This window comes from Canis lupus, chromosome 3, assembly GCF_003254725.2.
Source record: "Canis lupus dingo isolate Sandy chromosome 3, ASM325472v2, whole genome shotgun sequence".
Taxonomy (NCBI): Eukaryota; Metazoa; Chordata; class Mammalia; order Carnivora; family Canidae; genus Canis; species Canis lupus.
This window is the reverse complement of record NC_064245.1, coordinates 55,590,634-55,609,156: the sequence shown is the minus strand read 5'-3', so window position 1 is coordinate 55,609,156 and position 18,523 is coordinate 55,590,634. Positions and strand designations below refer to the sequence as shown.

At 40.0% G+C, this 18,523-nt stretch overlaps 1 protein-coding gene across 3 annotated transcripts in view; it reads right to left on the bottom strand.

Moving 5' to 3' along the window:
• ADAMTSL3 (ADAMTS like 3) overlaps window positions 1-18,523 on the bottom strand; it is a 338,177-nt gene that overhangs the window by 137,898 nt on the left and 181,756 nt on the right. For all 3 annotated transcript variants that reach the window (XM_025436861.3, XM_025436862.3, XM_049108513.1), the window contains exons 9-10: window positions 17,394-17,551; window positions 3,007-3,118 (exon numbers count right to left, since the gene is read on the bottom strand). In XM_025436861.3, coding sequence (XP_025292646.3) covers window positions 3,007-3,118; window positions 17,394-17,551 — 270 coding nt within the window. The remainder of the gene's footprint in view (window positions 1-3,006; window positions 3,119-17,393; window positions 17,552-18,523) is intronic.

Below are 18,523 nucleotides of genomic sequence, written 5' to 3'. Positions count from 1 at the left end.
CCAGAAAATGCCAGGAGTGGGGACGGCCAGAACTCTGTAGATCATGCAGAGACATTGTTAACAAGATTCAGGCTTGTCTAGACTCTGACATAACAGGTATTTCCCGAGCACTCACTAATTGCCAGGCACTGTACTGGGCTCCTTGACATATGTCCTCTCATTTTGTCTCCCAATGATGCTGCAGAGAAGGGGGGATCATCCTGTTTATGGATGATCAGATTGATGTTCAAAGATATCTCAGAGCAAAGTAGTGGCAAAGCCAAGGAGTGAGTCCAGGTCCCTGAACTTAAGCTCCATGGCCACACTGCCTCTTGATGTAAATGTTGTCACACAATTTTTGGAGAACAAGTTTGGCCAGAATGAGCCTGAGGCCCAGGTCTGGAAAGACTCATGGAACTGACGCAGATCATGGTCTCAATTCCAAACACTGTTTCACCTCAATCAGCTTTCAACAAGACTAAATGTGTTGTAAGAATTTCCTTGGGGTCACTGTTGCAAGGTCACTGGCTCAAAGCTCTGAAGGAGCTTCTGCCTGAGAACAATATTCAGCATGTTCAACAAAACCAGATTTCACGTTCAGGGGGAAACAAGAATGGCCTGAGAGAACGTGAGGTTCTGGCAGGGACTTAAAGACGATCTCCAGCATTTTGTTTCCGTCGTATTTATTTTTGCGATTGTGTTCTATTTATGGCAACAGATCACAGTTTTCCACTCTGAGGTGATCATATTAGATCCTTTTTGGTGCCTATGTTTATGTAAATTTTTAAAAGGTCCATTGAAAGAAAAAAAAAAACGTAAGTTATAGTACAGGGGTAACACAGATACGCAAAAGCAGTGAGGTTAATATGGCTACAGCCGATATCCAAAGCCATTGCTTTAGAGAGCAGTGGTTCTTTTTTTTTTTTTAAGAATGAATGAATGAATTTATTTGACAGAGAATGTGCACAAGCAAGGAGTGCAGCAGGCAGAGGGAGAGGGAGAGGGAGAAGCAGGCTCCCCACTGAGCAGAGAGCCTGACGCGAGACTCAATCCCAGGACCCTGAGATCACAACCTGAGCTGAAAGCAGATGTTTAACCCACTGAGCCACCCAAGTGTCCCATAGGGAACAGTGGTTCTTAAGCTTGAAACTGCACCATAATCTCTTGAAGGGACTGTTGCACAGGATTGATGGACCCCAGTCCCAGAGTTTCTGATTCAGCAGGTCCAGGGTAGGGGCCAAGAATCTGAATCTCCAACAAGTTCCCATGAGGTGGTGATGTTCCTGGCCCAGGGAGCCCACTTTGAGAATCACTGCTATCAGATCATAATCTAGGAATCTACTGCCCACGCCTGGCCCAAGAAGAACTCACTTGGAAGGTTAACTTTTTACCTTGTTTCTAGAGCCCCATGCAACCCCCAGACTGTTTCTCTTCCATTCCCAGCAACACCAGCTCCTTCTGTGGTCTGGGCTACTCAGTGGTCCCACAAAGCACCTGCCTCCTGCTTTCACTAGGAGCCTAAATCCCAGAAGAGAGTGGTCTGATGTACACATTCAGGAGAACCTGATGCTGGCTGAGGAGCCCTCCATGATAAGCCTGTGGTTTAAGGGAGAAAAGGCAGAAGCTGCACTCAGTTTGTGGCTCTCTGTATAAGCTGATATTCTGTAGCCCTGCAGGGAAGCAGTGGTTTGGGGCCAGGCTGACTTAGGCTGGGCTGAAGGAGGAGGATTTATTCTAGTCCTTCAAACACAACCATACCTGAGCCTGCGTACTCTGATCTGCTCCCAAGTGTGGTAGGTGGTTGGGGGAGATATAAGAGGAAAATCAGTTAGAGCATGGGGCTCTGGCAGCAGACGGACCTGGAGCTAGATCCTAGCCATGCTGTCCACTAGCTGAGCAAACAGAAGCTCATTCTTTAGCTTTTCTATGTTTCTGTTTGTTCACACATAAAACAGGCATGGGGCAGGCGGTGGCGGCGGTGGGGGGACCTGGTGGCTCAGTGGTTGAGCAGATGTCTGTCTGCCTTTGGCTCAGGTCATGATCCTGGAGTTCCGGGATCGAGTCCCACATTGGGCTCCCTGCAGGGAGCCTGCTTCTCCCTCTGCCTATGTCTCTGCCTCTCTGTGTGTGTCTCTATTAGATAAATAAATAAAATCTTAAAAAAAAATAGGCATGAAAAGAGATCTTTCACAGGTTTGTTTGGAAGAACAAATGTGAAGATGAGTGCCCTAGCTCATGGTTTGATACACGTAAATGCTCAGCACTGTTGCCCGGTGCTTTGAGAGGAAGTATCAGCATTGAGTCCCTCGAGCAATTCTAGTAACTGTGGTTCCTGGGGTGGCACTAGTGTTGAACCATTTACCTTCAATTTAAAAATTCAGTTCATTAAAAGAGACTTATCTCAATGGAGGCTCTGGTCGCCTCCTCATTTCCTCCAGGCAGACACTTCCTCCATATTAAACAGATGATGATCCCCCACATGAGCCTGCAAATATGTGTAGCACATGTGCAGAGCCCTGGGTTAACTGGCCCAGAGCCTTCCTCAGCTGCCTGTGAAATCTCTGAACTAAGTGAGCAGTGAGCAGGCTCTCCCCCTCACCACTTAGCAGCTACCCCTTCTGTCTTTGGTAAGTTCTGTTTTGGTACCTGAGGGAGGATAGGGTGAAAATCTAAATGTTAGAACCAATGCATCCATTGACTCGATCAGACAGGGCAAGCAACCTGGTCTCTCTGTTTTTCAGGTTTTCCATGGATAATTAAAAATAATACATGTTTTAAGGATAATCAAAACAAGATACTCAAGAATTAATGTAAATATGTTTCCTGCTTTTTGCTATAAGTAAAAAGTGTTTTCCAAATCCTGTTTTCATCTGTCTTCAAGAATAAAGATAATACCACTGCATTCCAGCTGCTGAGTAGGATGCCATGTATTACACAAACACCAATTTTGAAGTCAGCTTCAAAAAACACAAGTGTGTCATTTCTAACTCTGAGCCCTGGCATTCACAAATGAAGTCTGTGCCTCACCTCCTCCGCATGTTACAGTGCAGGGAAAGAAGTCAGTTTGTCTCCACTGATGACTGATCGGCTGGTAGAAGAAGAACTGGACAACACTGTCTTTGGCCACAGTGTACCTGGTCTGGACAGAGAGAACTGTGGTCATGTATCTGCATACACCGAGTAGTGCTTCCCGCACCTTTCCAAATGTGATGAATCTATTTCACTAATGTAGGCAGACAATCACATATCAATCACAACAAACTATGGCACATGAAAATTCCAAAAATTCTAACATGTGATAACATTTCATTTAGGTTTGGCATACATGGGGGCTCAACAGATCTTCAACCAGTCTCCCTGGAGTCATCCTTCCAGAGGATTCCATGCCTGTGAATGAGTTCTCAAATGTGTAGGTGGGCTTGTTTGTTTGTGTAACTTCTTTTTCCTATCTGATATATCTGATTTTAATTTCCATGAGAGCAGGGACTGGGACAGGCTGGGTTTGTTTGCAACATGGCACATAACTGGGATTCTTACACTTTCAATAATAATATCCTTAAGCAAATACTTTCAAAAAGGTTTTCTGAAAGCACAACAGCAAAAACACAAACACACAGAAATACATAGTGTTTACACATGATGTTTACTAGCGCTCCAGAATCTAACTAAAGAGGAGAAAGGGTACCACAGTGCATGTGCAAGCAGAGGCAAGAAGGAGGTATTGCTGCAGGACTGATGCAGCAAAAAGAGAAAAAGAAAGATGAAAAAGAAGTTGAGTTCATGCAGAACTGATCCAGAAATGCCAACACACATCACATATGGATGGAGTTCAAGTCAGAGACCTAGAGTAAATAATGAGTAGCCGATATTTGATGATGTAATTGCTGAGAATTTCCTAGACCTTGAGAAAGACAGGTATACTTGGTTCAAAAAATTTTTATCAAGTTCTGAGCAGACATTTTTAAAAAGTTACAACCACCAAGATAAAGAAAAATCTTAAAAGTTCAGAAAGAAACAAATAAGATTACCTACAAAGCATTGGCATCAAATTTCTCACAGAAAACACTGGATTCAAGAAAACAAAATCATACCTTTAAAGTGACGAGGAATAATAACTTTTCATCTAGAATTCTTTAAATTATTAACCAATAATCAAAGATCAATTATCAATCTATGAATGATCTATGATCAAATTAACAATCATAGTCAATGAAATAAAGATATTTTCAGACACAAAATGACCAAAACTTTACCACTTGAGACCCTTATCGGAAAAAAAAAAAAAGAAAAAGCTACTAAAAGGTACCAAACAAGACTAATAATAGAAAAGCAGAAGAAGGTAGTGGATGCAAGAAACAGTAATGATGAAATCAATCAGTAAAGCTTATTTATAAATGTCAATAAATAAGAGTTGACTAAAAAAATAATACTTTGATGTATCTGATTATAAAACAGTATAAAAAGTCCAGCACGAGATGTGTTGTTGGGGAGGAGAGGCAGGGCAGTGTGGTGGGGGAGGGGGTGTACAGTGGTCATAGGGGCACAAAACATTTCTAAAAGGTTTTTCTCTAGCTATGGAAGAATGGCTTGTCTCTGATGAATCCTGCCAGTGAGAATAAGTGAAAACACTGCCTAAAATATTTTTTAATGTAGTTGAAGGCACCAGAGAACTACCATACTAGTGAGTGTTTGCAGGGCCAAGAGCCCAGACACAAAGAAAGCCCAGAGAGGTGAGCATAACACTTGGCACCCCCTCTGGCACCACATTTCTGCTGAAGGCATTTTCCATCATGCAAGTGGTGACTGAGTGGCTGAGAAGCTGAGCAGACCTGTCATCAGACTCGTGTGGCTGAGAACAAACACTGGAGCCCAAGATCCACCAAGCTGATGCCTTACTGGTAAATGCCCCAGGCACCCAACTGAGACCCCAAAAAGCTCTCTCCTAGGAAAAAGTGTGAACTGGAAGTAGACCAATTTTCAAAGGGAATGAAAGGCCAGGTTCAAATTACTTCAATTCCTGTTGGCTGAAGGTAATTGGCTGCTAATCTGTGTTCCAAAAGCAGAAATTAATCCAGTGTCAAATCATATCTATAATCTTTCATCTACTATACATAGAAAAACTTAAAAATAACTAGGCACACAAAAAGGTAAATTTTAATAACAACCAAAAAAGGTGGAGGAATAGACTATAAGTGGAATTACAGAACATCCAGATATTGGCTTCACCTGATAGAAATTTAAACACCTATATATACTGCCACCACCCCCTCTAACTCTAGCTTTGGCTTCAGCTCATGTCTCACAATACTCCTTCTAATCCCAGGGTATTAGAGCACCACTGTTAGCACACAGCTCTCCTTAGGCTCTGTTTTTTAGAAAGCCTAAGCTAAGATACAGTGGTTACAATGCTTAAGAAACTAAATAACGGGGGTCCCTGGATGGCTCATCAGTTTAATGCCTGCCTTCAGCCCAGGGTGTGGTCCTGGGGTCCCAGGATCGGGTCCCACATTGGGCTCCCTGTGTGGAGCCTGCTTCTCCCTCTGCCTGTGTCTCTGCCTCTCTCTCTCTCTGAGTATCTCATGAATAAATAAATAATTAAAAAAGAAACTAAATGACAAGAGAGAGAATTTTACTACAAACAAGAAGCTACAATAAAAATAAAATGGCAGGGGAGACTGGGTGGCTCAGTTGGTTAAGCATTTGCTTTTGGCTCAGGTCATGATCCCCAGGTCCTAGAATTCAGCCCCCACATCAGGCTCCCTGCTCAGTGGGGAGCCTATCTCTCCCTCTCCCTCTTCCCCTTCCCACCTCCATGCATGTTCACTCACTCTCTCTCTCAAATAATAAATAAAATCTTAAATAAGTAAGCAAATAAATAAATAAAATGGCGATTCTAGAAGTATGAAGCATGATCATTTAAATCAGTATCTCAATGGATAGACTTGACAGTGGATTAGACTGGAGTTCAGCAAATACTTTCATAAAGAACTAGATAGTAAACATTATAGTTTTCAGGCCATATCATCCCCATTTCAGTTATTTGATGTGGCTGGTATAGTGAAAAAGCAGCCACAATCTATAAACAAATGGCTTTGGCTGTGTCCCAGTAAAATTCCACTTACAAAAACAAGCCATCAGCTTGCTGGCTAGGATTTGCTGGCCCCTGGATTACACATACTTGAAGAGAGAATCAGCAAATGGACAGGTAAGAAGGAACTGGAAAGTAGACATTGAGAGATAAAAGTATATACCTATAGCCCCAGAAAAAGAGAACAGAGAGAATGCAATAGAAATAAATGTGCAGGAGCAATAAACGAGAATCTTCCAAATTTGATGGTGGATATGAAACCAGAGTTGTGAAGTACCACAAACCTCAAGCAGAAGAGAGCCACTAATTACCTCACAGTCAAATGGATGAAAACAAAAACCAAGGAGAATACACTTAAAAGCAGCAAAACCTCCTAAGGCACAAAAATAAGACCAACAGCTGACTTCTCAACAGAATTAACGGAAGCCAGAAGACAATGGAGCGATAAAGTGCTGAAAGACTTTATCAGCACTGAAAGACTTTCAGACTCTAAAGTGCTGAAAGAAAATAGTTTCATAAGGGTAAAACAGTCATATCACTAGAAGAGGTAACGACTCTAAATGTGAATGTGCCTAACAATCTAGCCTCAAAGATAAATAATTTGAAATTAACAAGATTAGAAAAGAACTAAATAAAGGAACAGTCACAGTGGCAGTTTTTTTTTTTAATTTTTATTTATTCATGATAGGCACACAGTGAGAGAGAGAGAGGCAGAGACACAGGCAGAGGGAGAAGCAGGCTCCATGCACCGGGAGCCCGACGTGGGATTCAATCCCGGATCCCCAGGATCGCGCCCTGGGCCAAAGGCAGGCGCCAAACCGCTGCGCCACCCAGGGATCCCCACAGTGGCAGTTTTACCATATCTCTTATGGTAACTAATAGAATGAGCAGACAACAACCAGTAGGCTATTATTTTTATTTAATTTTTTTAGTAGTCTATTGTTTTTAATAAAACCATTAATAATACCATGATAAAATTGACATATGAACAGTGATCAACAACAGAAGATGATGCATCATATCTTCTAATATTTGCTATGTTCTGAGCCACCAATTAAGTTTCATCAGATTTCAAAAAAAAAGAACATAATATAGAATATGTTCTTTGACTAAAGTGAAATGAAGCTATAAAATAATGATGAGATTACTGGAAAATTTCTACATACTTGGATAAGACACTTCTAAATATTCCATAAATCAAAGAATATATCACTATGAAAATTATAATACAATTTGAATGATGATGGAAAAGATTTCATATCAAAATTTGTGGAATAAGGGGATCCCCAGGTGGCTCAGCAGTTTGGCACCTGCCTTTGGCCCAGGGCGCAATCCTGGGGTCCCGGGATCGAGTCCCATGTCGGGCTCCCTGCATGGAGCCTGCTTCTTCCTCCTCCTGCCTCTCTGCCGTCTATAATAAATAAATAAATAAATCATAAAAAAATTGTGGGATAAAATATAAGGCACACTTGGAATGAAATTCATAGACTTAAATACATGTATTATGGGAAAAAAAGGAAGAAAATAAATGACCTAAACAGTCAACTCAAAAAGTTAAAAAAGGAATAGTTTATTGAATCCAGAGAAAGTGAAAGAACAGAGATAATAAAGATGAGAATGGATATTAATGATATAGAAAGGAAACTACATTAAAATTGGTAATAAAGTCAAAATGTGTTTCTGTGAAAAGTCTAATAAAAGCAGTAGCCCCCCAAAATGACTGATCAAGTTAAAAAGAAAGTAGAAACAAACAATCAGTATCAAGAATGAGAAAAGGCACTCACTACAGATCCTGGAGACAATGAAGAAATAATAAAAGGATATAAAAATGAACTATTGGGACTTCATCAAGATAAGAAGCTTTTGCACAGCAAAGGATACAGTCAACAAAACTCAAAGACAACCTACAGAATGGGAGAAGATACTTGCAAATGACATATCAGATAAAGGGCTAGTTTCCAAGATCTATAAAGAACTTATTAAACTCAACACCAAAGAAACAAACAATCCAATCATGAAATGGGCAAAAGACATGAACAAAAATCTCACAGAGGAAGACATAGACATGGCCAACATGCATATGAGAAAATGCTCTGCATCACTTGCCATCAGGGAAATACAAATCAAAACCACAATGAGATACCACCTCACACCAGTGAGAATGGGGAAAATTAACAAGGCAGGAAACCACAAATGTTGGAGAGGATGCGGAGAAAAGGGAACCCTCTTACACTGTTGGTGGGAATGTGAACTGGTGCAGCCACTCTGGAAAACTGTGTGGAGGTTCCTCAAAGAGTTAAAAATAGACCTGCCCTACGACCCAGCAATTGCACTGTTGGGGATTTACCCCAAAGATTCAGATGCAATGAAACGCCGGGACACCTGCACCCCGATGTTTCTAGCAGCAATGTCTACAATAGCCAAACTGTGGAAGGAGCCTCGGTGTCCATCGAAAGATGAGTGAATAAAGAAGATGTGGTTTATGTATACAATGGAATATTACTCAGCTATTAGAAATGACAAATATCCACCATTTGCTTCAACACAATAAAATGAGTCAAATGAATTTTTTGGTTCCTTGGTGCATATACAAGTGATATTATATAGCACATTAAGCATTCAGTAGTATTATGTCTAAGAAAATAATGTATGTACCTTAACTTAAAAATTTATTGCAGAGCACCTGGCTGGCTCAGTCAGTAGAGCATGAAACTCTTGATCTCAGGGTCCTGAGTTTAAGCCCCATGTTGAATGTAGAGATTATTTAAAAATAAAAAATCTTAAAAAAATTAAAAACTAAAAATACTTTTATTTAAAAAAATAAGCTCAAAAAAATAAGCTCACATGGTAAGCTTTCAGCTAGATGTTGTTACTGATCACAAATCACCATCACAAAGAGAGTAATAACAAAAAATTTTGAGATATTCTGAGAATTACCAAAATGTGACACTGAGACATAAAATAAGCAAAGTCTGTTGGGTAAATGGTGTCAATAGACTTGTTCAATGCAGGATTTCCACAAACCTTTGTAAAAAATACAGTATCTACCAACTGCAATAAAATGAGGTACACCTATAGACAAAGTCCATGAAACAAAACTGACATAAAAGGCAACTAAAACTCTGAGTAGTTCTATATATTTTAAAGACCCCAAACACACACTTCTAAGAATTTCCTGTTGAGTATTTCCAAATATTTAAAGAAGAAATAACACCAGTTTTATACATACTATTGCAGAGAATAAGAACTCAGAAAACACTCTAAACTTGTTTTATAAAGACAGTGTAAATTAATACCAAGACTTGACATGAATACATTACAAGAAAAACAAAAAACCTCTCCTGGACATAGCTACCAAAAATATCATAAATAAAATAATTTAAAATTATACTCAGTGATACATAAAAGGATAACTTTTTATTAATAATGAAATAATAAATACTAATAAAATATAATAATGATAATGACGAAGTGAAGTTTACTACAGGAAGGTAATATGGGTTTAACACTTAGAAATCAACATAATTCAGTATACTGAAGGGAAAAAAACAACACAATATATGAAGGAAAAAACATATGATCACTCCAAAAAATGTAGAAAAAGCATTTGATAAAATTCCACATTTATTTATGACGAAGCAAATTAGAAAAAGTTTCTTTCATTGGATAAAAAAGTTATCCAAAAAAAGTTTCTTTCATTGGATAAAATAGTTATCAAAAATTCTTAGCAAACATTATACATGATGGGGAATTACAGGGTCCATTGCCCCTGAAATGAGAAGCATGACAAACATAGCTTCTGTCAACTATTACTCTTCAATATCATATCAAATATCCTAAGTAGTACAATGTAGCAAGAAAAATAAATAAAATATACAAGATTAGAAAAGAAGAAACAAAATTACCATATTTGTAGGTGCCATAATTGTTTATATATCTACTACAAAAGAATATATTAATTATTAGTATTAATAAGTGAATATAGTAAAAATAGAATGCCAATATACAAAAAATCAAGACTTCCATAACTGGCAAATAAACTGAAAATGAAAAAAATGCCATTTATGATAACATCAAAATAACAAACTGGGAATAAATTTACAAAAAATATATGACATAAACATTAAAAATTAGAAACATGAGAGAATTTTTAAATAAATGGATGGATATACCATATTTATGGATTGAAAAATTTGGTATTGGAAAGTTTTCAGGTCTCTCCAAGTTGACATATAGATTGAGTGCAATTCCCATCAAAATCCAAAAGAATGTTATAAAAATTGATAGGCATACTTAAAAGTTGCTATGGAAATGCGAAGAGTCAGTAATATCAAAGATCATCTTCAAGAACAAAGTGGGAAAACTTACACTAGCAAATATCAAGACTTGCTTTAATATAAGGTAATTAAGTTATGATGGTACTACACAGATCAATGAAACAGAATAGAGTCCAGAAACAGATCCACACACATACAGTTTGGGATTTAAGACAAATGGGGAACGGACTGTCTTTTCACCAAATGGCACTGGGTCAACTGGATAGTCATGTGGAAAAAGATATTGATTCTACTTCACAACGTGTGCAAAATCAACTCTGGGTGGATTATAGCTCATAATACAACAGGTAAAACAATAAGGCTTCTAGAAGAAAACACAGAAGAATAGTTTCATGACCCTGAATGAGACAAAAATCTCCTAACACACAAATATAAATTGTCTAAACATAAAGTTATAAGTTGATAGCTTACACTACAACAAAATTAAGAGCTTTTGTATGGCAAAACTGATTGCCCTAAATACATGTAACAGAGGGGAAAAAAGGTTGAAGATAAAATGAATTAAGAATTGAGCTCTAGAAACTAAAAATACAACACCAAAATAAACCCATGTGAAGATAAAGGAAAGAAAAAATTAAAATTTATATAAATCACAAACTTGGAGTTAAATTTTATTTATTAAAATTTATATAAATCACAAACTTGGAGTTAAAAAGACAAAAATCTGGTTTTTATATGTCTCAGAGACAAATCTTTGGAGGGTCTGAATGAAACAAAAATGAGACAAGGAACCAGTGGAAGAGACATAGTTACTTAGAAGTACAGTGAGATTTTTTTTTTTAATGCTAAGGCAATACTATTATTACATTTGAAAAGTTTGAAAGAATTAGATGAACTGGATACTTCTCTAGCAAAATACAAATTCCAAAACTGGCTTAACAATAGAACCCTAAATAAATCAATAAGCCTAAGAGGGGCTGAAATGGTTTTCTGAGTCCCACCCATTATCCCCAAAAAGAAAGAGAAGAGGAAGAAAAAGAAAGAAAAGGCATTAAACCCAGATGTTTTCCATAAAGAGATGACCTTATCGGAGCAGATGCATTTAATTGCTGACCAATATCTACTTCCCTTCCCCATCCTGCCAAAGGCTCACTTTTGTTCCGGTGCTCATGCCTCCCCCACGTGTCTTAGCTAACGCATGATTGTCCCACATGATCATAGTGGGCACAGCTGCCTTGCCAGGTGTGGGGCCCAACGTGATCGTGCCTTTGCTCACACAACTGCAGAGCATAACTGATTGGTAGTGCCCATCCCAAGTCAAGCTCGCTGTGGGCTGCTCCCACCCAGGGGGTCCGAGACTGGCCATTTCCCAGGAGACACTGTGTCATGTGATAAGATGACTCTGGCTCAGAGACTCTCCTGCAGCCTTGCTGAATTCTCTAGAACTGCTCTCCAATCTGAGATGCTCCCACCCAACTGTCCTTCCTTCCCTCTCTCCTCTGCTTGTGGTCAGATCTTCCCTATAGCTGGACATCCCTCCTGGCCTCTCTCGGCTCCATCTTGCCTGTCCCTTGTGGGCATGCTGCTCCTAAATGTCTTGCATATCTAATCCTGTCTTGGCATCTGCTTCCTGAAGAACCCAGAAGGACTAACACCCAGGGAATGGTTTAGAGCAAGCACATGACCCAAGTCTTGTCAATGAGAGGTGATAAAGGGTCTGTTGTGGAGCTCTTGAGAAAAAAATGTCCTTACTGGAAAGGTTTATAAGAAATAAAAAGTCCTATTGGGCTTCTGGACTTTGTCTTCTCTGCATGTTAGCCTTCTACTCCAAATGCAGGGCAATTATAAGCCAATTTACCTTTTTCTTTTTTTTTATTGGAGTTCAATTTGCCAACATACAGCATAACACCCAGTGCTCATCCCGCCAAGTGCCCCCCTCAGTGCCCATCACCCAGTCACCCCAACCCCCTGCCCGCCAATTTACCTTTTTAGAAGCTGACATATAACACTGCATCTCTTCAGGTAATGCCCTATCAGGTGAGGTGACTCTACCTTCATCCCTCAGCTACAGAGTCATTCTGCCCTCACTGTGTCAGCCCCTCCAAGCATGGCCAGCTAAGAGCACAGAGAATTTTCCAGATACCTTCCATGACACTTGGGGGCTGAGGGAGCCTCCAGACAGCTGAACTCACAATCTGTGCCCCAACTCTTCACGACCCTAAAGCCAATTTCATTCCAAGGTAGCTTGCCCAGGTTGTTGCTGATGGATGCAGGTACTCCACAGGGCATCTTCCTCTTGGGGTTCTAGATGAAAAGTGGACCAAAAGCTCCTTTTCTGCCTTTGCTGTGAAACCTAGTTAATATTCTTCCCTGCTTCAGAGAGTGACTGCAGTCATGACATGTGTCTCTTTGCCTTCCCTCCTCCTGCTTGTGTCCTCACACATCCTTGTGGGACCCCCCTCATTATGGGGTACACTCCTGACCACAGGGTGCTGAGGACACAAAGCCCAAGGCTCCGCCTGATGGGGGAATGGGCATCCCCTCTATACCGAAGAAGACACACTTAGATTTAGTCTCCAAGCTTGGCTCCTGACATTTCCAGAAGCTGAATCAATTTAGAAATAGCCTAATTTCTCTCTATAATTCTGATTCTCAAGACAAAAGTCCAAACTAAAGAAGAAGAAGGAGGCGAAAGAGACAAAGAAGAAGGGAAGAAAAGATCTTACCTTAATAATAAAAAGTTGAACATAAATGTGTGAACTTATGGTTTACACATATAATTTAGCTGTGAATTCTGAGAACTACTAGGGCAGTATTTGAACTGCTTTCACTGAAAAACTCCCCTCAACAGACCACATGACAGCAAATATGGAGTGACACTTCGAAAGTCTCTGCCTCTGTGATTAGCAGCAAACTCTCAGGTTGAAGGGAATTCGGATTGAGAGGCACAATGAAATAGGTAAATTTTCTTTTCTATTAGACATTGGTATGGGTTTAATCCTGTTCTCCCCCCCACCCTGCCACCGCCAAGAGATATGCTCACATTTTAACCCACGGTCCCTCAGCACATGTCTTCGTTAGAAGTCGGGTCATTGCAGATCCAGTCAAGGTAACTGAGGTTATTAGGGTGAGTCCAATCCACTAAGGCTGGGGTCCTTATAAAAAGAGATATTTAGACAGGCGGGCCCCAGCCGAAGACGGTGTCACGGCCAAGGGAGAAGGCCTGAGGACACATCAGCTGAGGGGGGGCAGAGGGAGGCATGGAACAGACTCCCCCTCTGCCCTCAGAAGGAGCCAGTCCTGCCCACACCTTGATGGTGGACTTCCAGCCTCCACAGCTGTGAGTATGCGACTGTCTATCATGGAAGCCAGTTGAGGGTACTTTCCTGTGGCCTCAGGAAACTGACACAGGCACCAGCCCTCAAAATTATGTCTTGCTGTGTTTTGAAATACCTGTGAATGTATACATGTAGTCACTGTCTGCAGCACATTACAAGGCAAGAATCCATTCTCTGAGATAAAGGAAAGCAGGAAGTTTCAAATCCTCACATCCCTGCATCAGTCAGATGTGCTATTGTAACCACCCAGAAAGAAAAGAGATTGTGTAAGGACAAAACAGAACGTGGACCTAGGGGAAACTGAGGCAAGACTTGCCTCACTGAACACGAGTGGGAAGAGCAATCAGAAAACATTTTCCTACAGACACACAAAATATCTGGCGGGGAGAAAGACAAGAGACATCTAGAACACAAAGGAAGATTTCAGACCATGAGGAAGAGGAACTTCATTCTCTCCCGTAAGATGGATATGTTGTCAAAGAGAGGGAAAGCTACCAGCACCATTAAAAATAGTGAACTACGGAAAGAGATGTCTTTACCAAAGCCATTTCATTTTGTTCTCGTGGGCAAACACTTAAAATCGATATTCACAAGCCTCTACTTGCAGACCCTCCAATGCACAGGGCATTCCGCATGAAGTATTTGATTGGGACTCTCTACTGCTACCTGGTGGCAACATACACACATTTAAAAAGCCAAATAAGAATACTTCAGGGGCTCTAATGCAAAATACCATGTGCTGTGACAAAGGTCATCCATGAGAAACACATCATTCGGGAAAGGATATATAATGAGAAACCTACTGGGGGGAAAAAGTGCAATTTTCAAGAATGGCCCAATCATGAAAACATAGCTTCTGAAAAAGTAGAAATAAAATTTTTTTGGTCTCACTGGTGCAGTGATTGATAGGCTTTACAATCTGAACAATAACCACAAACGAATCTAGCATCCCACTGATGTCTTCAGAAGTTACTCATGATGTCAGAATACAGTGTTTTTCAATGGTCTGTTTATTAAAAGTCCATGAAGTAAGGTCTTATCTAAGACCATAAGAAAGAGTGTGCCTCGGTATCCCTTGGTGTGCCGATGACTGTGCTACCTTGGCACTGGGTGGGCAGAGCTGGTCTCCATTCTGCATCATCAGGGTGAAGCCAGGTGTTCTGTTTTTAGAACAACTGCTCTTGGTTGATTCGAATGGATAAAGAAACAGCGAAACACATGGCTGACCATCATCAGTGACCTTATATGCACTTTTTACGTCTCACTCAAAGTACAGCCGTTACTTGATTGTGTGATGAGCTGTAAACACATGAGTGGAAGTAGAGCTCCCTACCTTAGCAAGAACACAGGCTGGGGAATACTATGGTGCTCCAAGAAAAAAAAAAAAAGAAAAAAGAAAAAAAAAAAGAAAAAGTAAGATGGAAAAGTATATTTCCTAGAAACCCACATTATTTGGACAAGCTTATAAGTCAGGGAAAAAACAACATCAGAGTCATTCTTGCTTCATCACAGTGTCTGATTTTGCCAAATTCTCTCCCACCAAGTGCACACCACATTTGGGAAAGCAAACGGCTGTAGGCACGAAAACCAGGCTCTAGTTATGCGTGAGTCAGACAGTTGTATGTAACACCTTCTCTGATGGATATATATTTTTGAAACCTTTCATTTAAGAGAGATCAAAAGCTTCCCAGAGGTTGAAATTAAAGCCCAGAATTGTTTATAAAATCTGAGGAAAACAGAACCCAGAGTGGAGAAGAAAACAACACTAATTTGGACTTGAACAAGGTGCTACTGAAATGTATTCTAGTAAGAAGTGGACATGTAATTTAGACAAGAAGGTGTAAAATAATTTTTAATTATGCAAGTGATATGTGATTGTATTCTTCTCTTTAAGAATTGTTTTAAGTATTGGAGTATTCTAAATGATCTAAGCCAAGATCACTCCCCATAGCACCTATCCCCTATAAAAAGAAGCATTGTGTTTTCAGTTTGGGATATATCCTCTCAAATCTTAAAAAATGTATACACACACATACCTACAGAAATACACAGTTTATGTGTATGTGTGTTTTTATGTATGGTATCAATAAACAATATGCTTTCCATGCTGATACTGCAACCAAACAATATCTTGAAATGGTCATCTTTGTGGCTATTCCTCCCAGTCCATCATTTTATTAATAGCTCCTATGCAGAGATCTCCAAGTTGACTTGAGAAGAACTCAGGTTGTCTAAGGAGAAATGAAAAGAGGACAAGAAAAAAATATAAGGTGCCTGTGTGCATGTATGCATGTGTGTGTGTGTGTGTGTGTGTGTGTGTGTGTGTGTGTGTGTTTTATTACTTGGAAACCAAATGGGAAAACCCTAAGAGAGCAAAACAAGTACAGAACATATGCCTAACAATGAGAGAACAGAAGGAAAGACGGATTACAGTTATGGCTTCCCAAAAGCCTTTTACAATGCTATTGTCCAAGAACAACACTGGGTTGATGCTTTAAGGGTCTGACACAGAAGTCACATAAGCGTCTATGCATGGCAGGTAATGTGAACGACATTCTCTCCAACTATGAACTGGCACTTGTGCCTTCAATGCTGGGAACACAACAGGGAGCAGTGTGGACGAAGGCAAATGAAACAGTGTGCCCTGATGGGAAAGCCACTGGTATCCAGCTGCCGCCAACTATTGCTACAAACAAGTGTAAGCTAGTAGTCAGATCTTCCCATTTTTAAAGAGGAGTGGGGGGCAGGGAGGGAAGCCTGGCATTTTTATGCTACAATCCTTGATTTTTAAATGTTGACCATTTAAAACTCAAAATTTCAAAGCAACAACACTGTGCCCTCAACACTTGGCTCGTCCCACCGTAGGCAGAACGTGGAGCACGGGACATGTGTCTTCAATCAGAAACATTCTTTCACAAGTTAATATACGGAACACACAGTTCTTTTTGAAGGCACTGGGTCTGTGTATAGGTAAAGCAAGTCCTGGCGATCAGGGCTACTTGTTTTCCTCCATTTCCATTCAGAATGGGTCTCCAAAAAGGGATGGGACAAAACCACCCACTGAAACACCCTTTCCTTTTTTCATGTATCAGGTATTTTGAATTTTATCAGAAGAAGTATCACACTGTGTCACCTTAGAAATATATTGCCCAGTACCTTTTGTATCCTCTGAGTGAGGAAGGATGCACCCTGATTCACCCAGAGAGGGACACAGGCCCATGGTTATGCTCAAGAAGACTTCTTAGAGGAGTCCCTTATGACCATGCCCGACAAGCACGTGTAATGAGACACAACTGAGGAAATGAAGAAGGAAGGAAAGGACGAGCCTCTGTCTTCTCTGCTGTCCTCTGCAAGGAGAGAGAGAGCATGCACAGTGGCACAGCACCCGTTTCAGACGTGGAGCATTTAACGAGGGACCATTTTCACCATCTAAAGGTTTACAAGTGAATACAATGGGAATCTACAAATGCAAAAGCAAGCTCACCCCTATAAAAGTGAAGTTTGTTTCTTAACTAGTGGGGTTAAGGAGCAGACACTGGAGAGAGAGATGAACGATTTTTAGGAATCCACTGCCACGATGGAGAAATTAATGGTACATGCTCTGCACAGAAATAATTACTGATGACGTCCTGCTGAACAAACTCAATTTTTTAAAAATTCAAGATGTGCTGAGCTTCAGATGCAAGGCACTGACGAAGAGTCCCATCCTACCTTGAAGATGAAATCAGCCATCAGAGGTCCTGGAATCTTAAAAGTCTGCCTTTCTGAGCCCTTCTGAAATTCAACTGTGGTATTTTCTATGACAAAAACTCCCGGGCTGTTAAAGCTGTGTTCTCTTTTGCTTCCTTGAAGTGTTTTTGATTCAATAACTAAAATTTAAAAAGAGAATTTAAGTGAGAGAACTGCCTTCAAAGTATTCTATTTCAAAATATAATTCATCACAAATATCAGCATATGATATCAACACAATACCAGTATATTCACTTAGTTTACGTTGACTCAGATCAGTGGAATACATATGTAAGCCTTTTAGTTGTCCACAACTAAAAATTGGTTAGGTCCAATTAGGTCTATTCAACTCTTTGGAGCCATTTCTACAATAAGGGGAAAGAGAAAATGTCTCTTTCTTCATACTTTTTCATAATACCGCTACAGGTTACTGTACAGGTTACTCATTTCATCTAACCGAGAAGATCTTAAGCATGGTCTTTTATTTAGACAAAACTGCCATGAATTTTGAACTTCTTTTTTTAAAAACATAAATTTTTCGTATTGAAATAATCATAGTTTCGCAGGAAGTTGCCGAAATAGCAGAGGTCCTATGCACTGTTTATCCAGTTTTACCCAGAGGTATGGTTACATCTTATGTCACTAGAGTATAACATCAACAGCAGGAAATTGACATCGGGGCAAGGTGTGCATTCCTATGCCGTCTTCTATCACACATCACCATGACCGAGATACAGAACTGTTACATCACCACAAAGATCTCTGTCCTGCATGTTACCTCTTCACATAAACTTTATATGAACAGAAGGGCTTTTAGAACTCCTACAGAAAAATGTCAACAGTTGGACCAAAATAGCATTTCTACTTTATTTAAATGATTTTTCATTCCTCCCCTTTTTACCTCCTTTCATTTGATAAATATCACTATACTTGGTGGACCTGGTCTGAGGTTGAGAGGGGCAATTTTTGTCAATTAAAAAAAAGAAGGCACAGCTAGGGGCTGGGGCATCTGCAATTTCTGACCCCAACTCTATCTCTAAGCCTTGGGTTTTCACTGCCTCATTTCTAAAATGTGGAGTCAGAGCAGACAAACTCGCAGGTCCTCTTCTGTT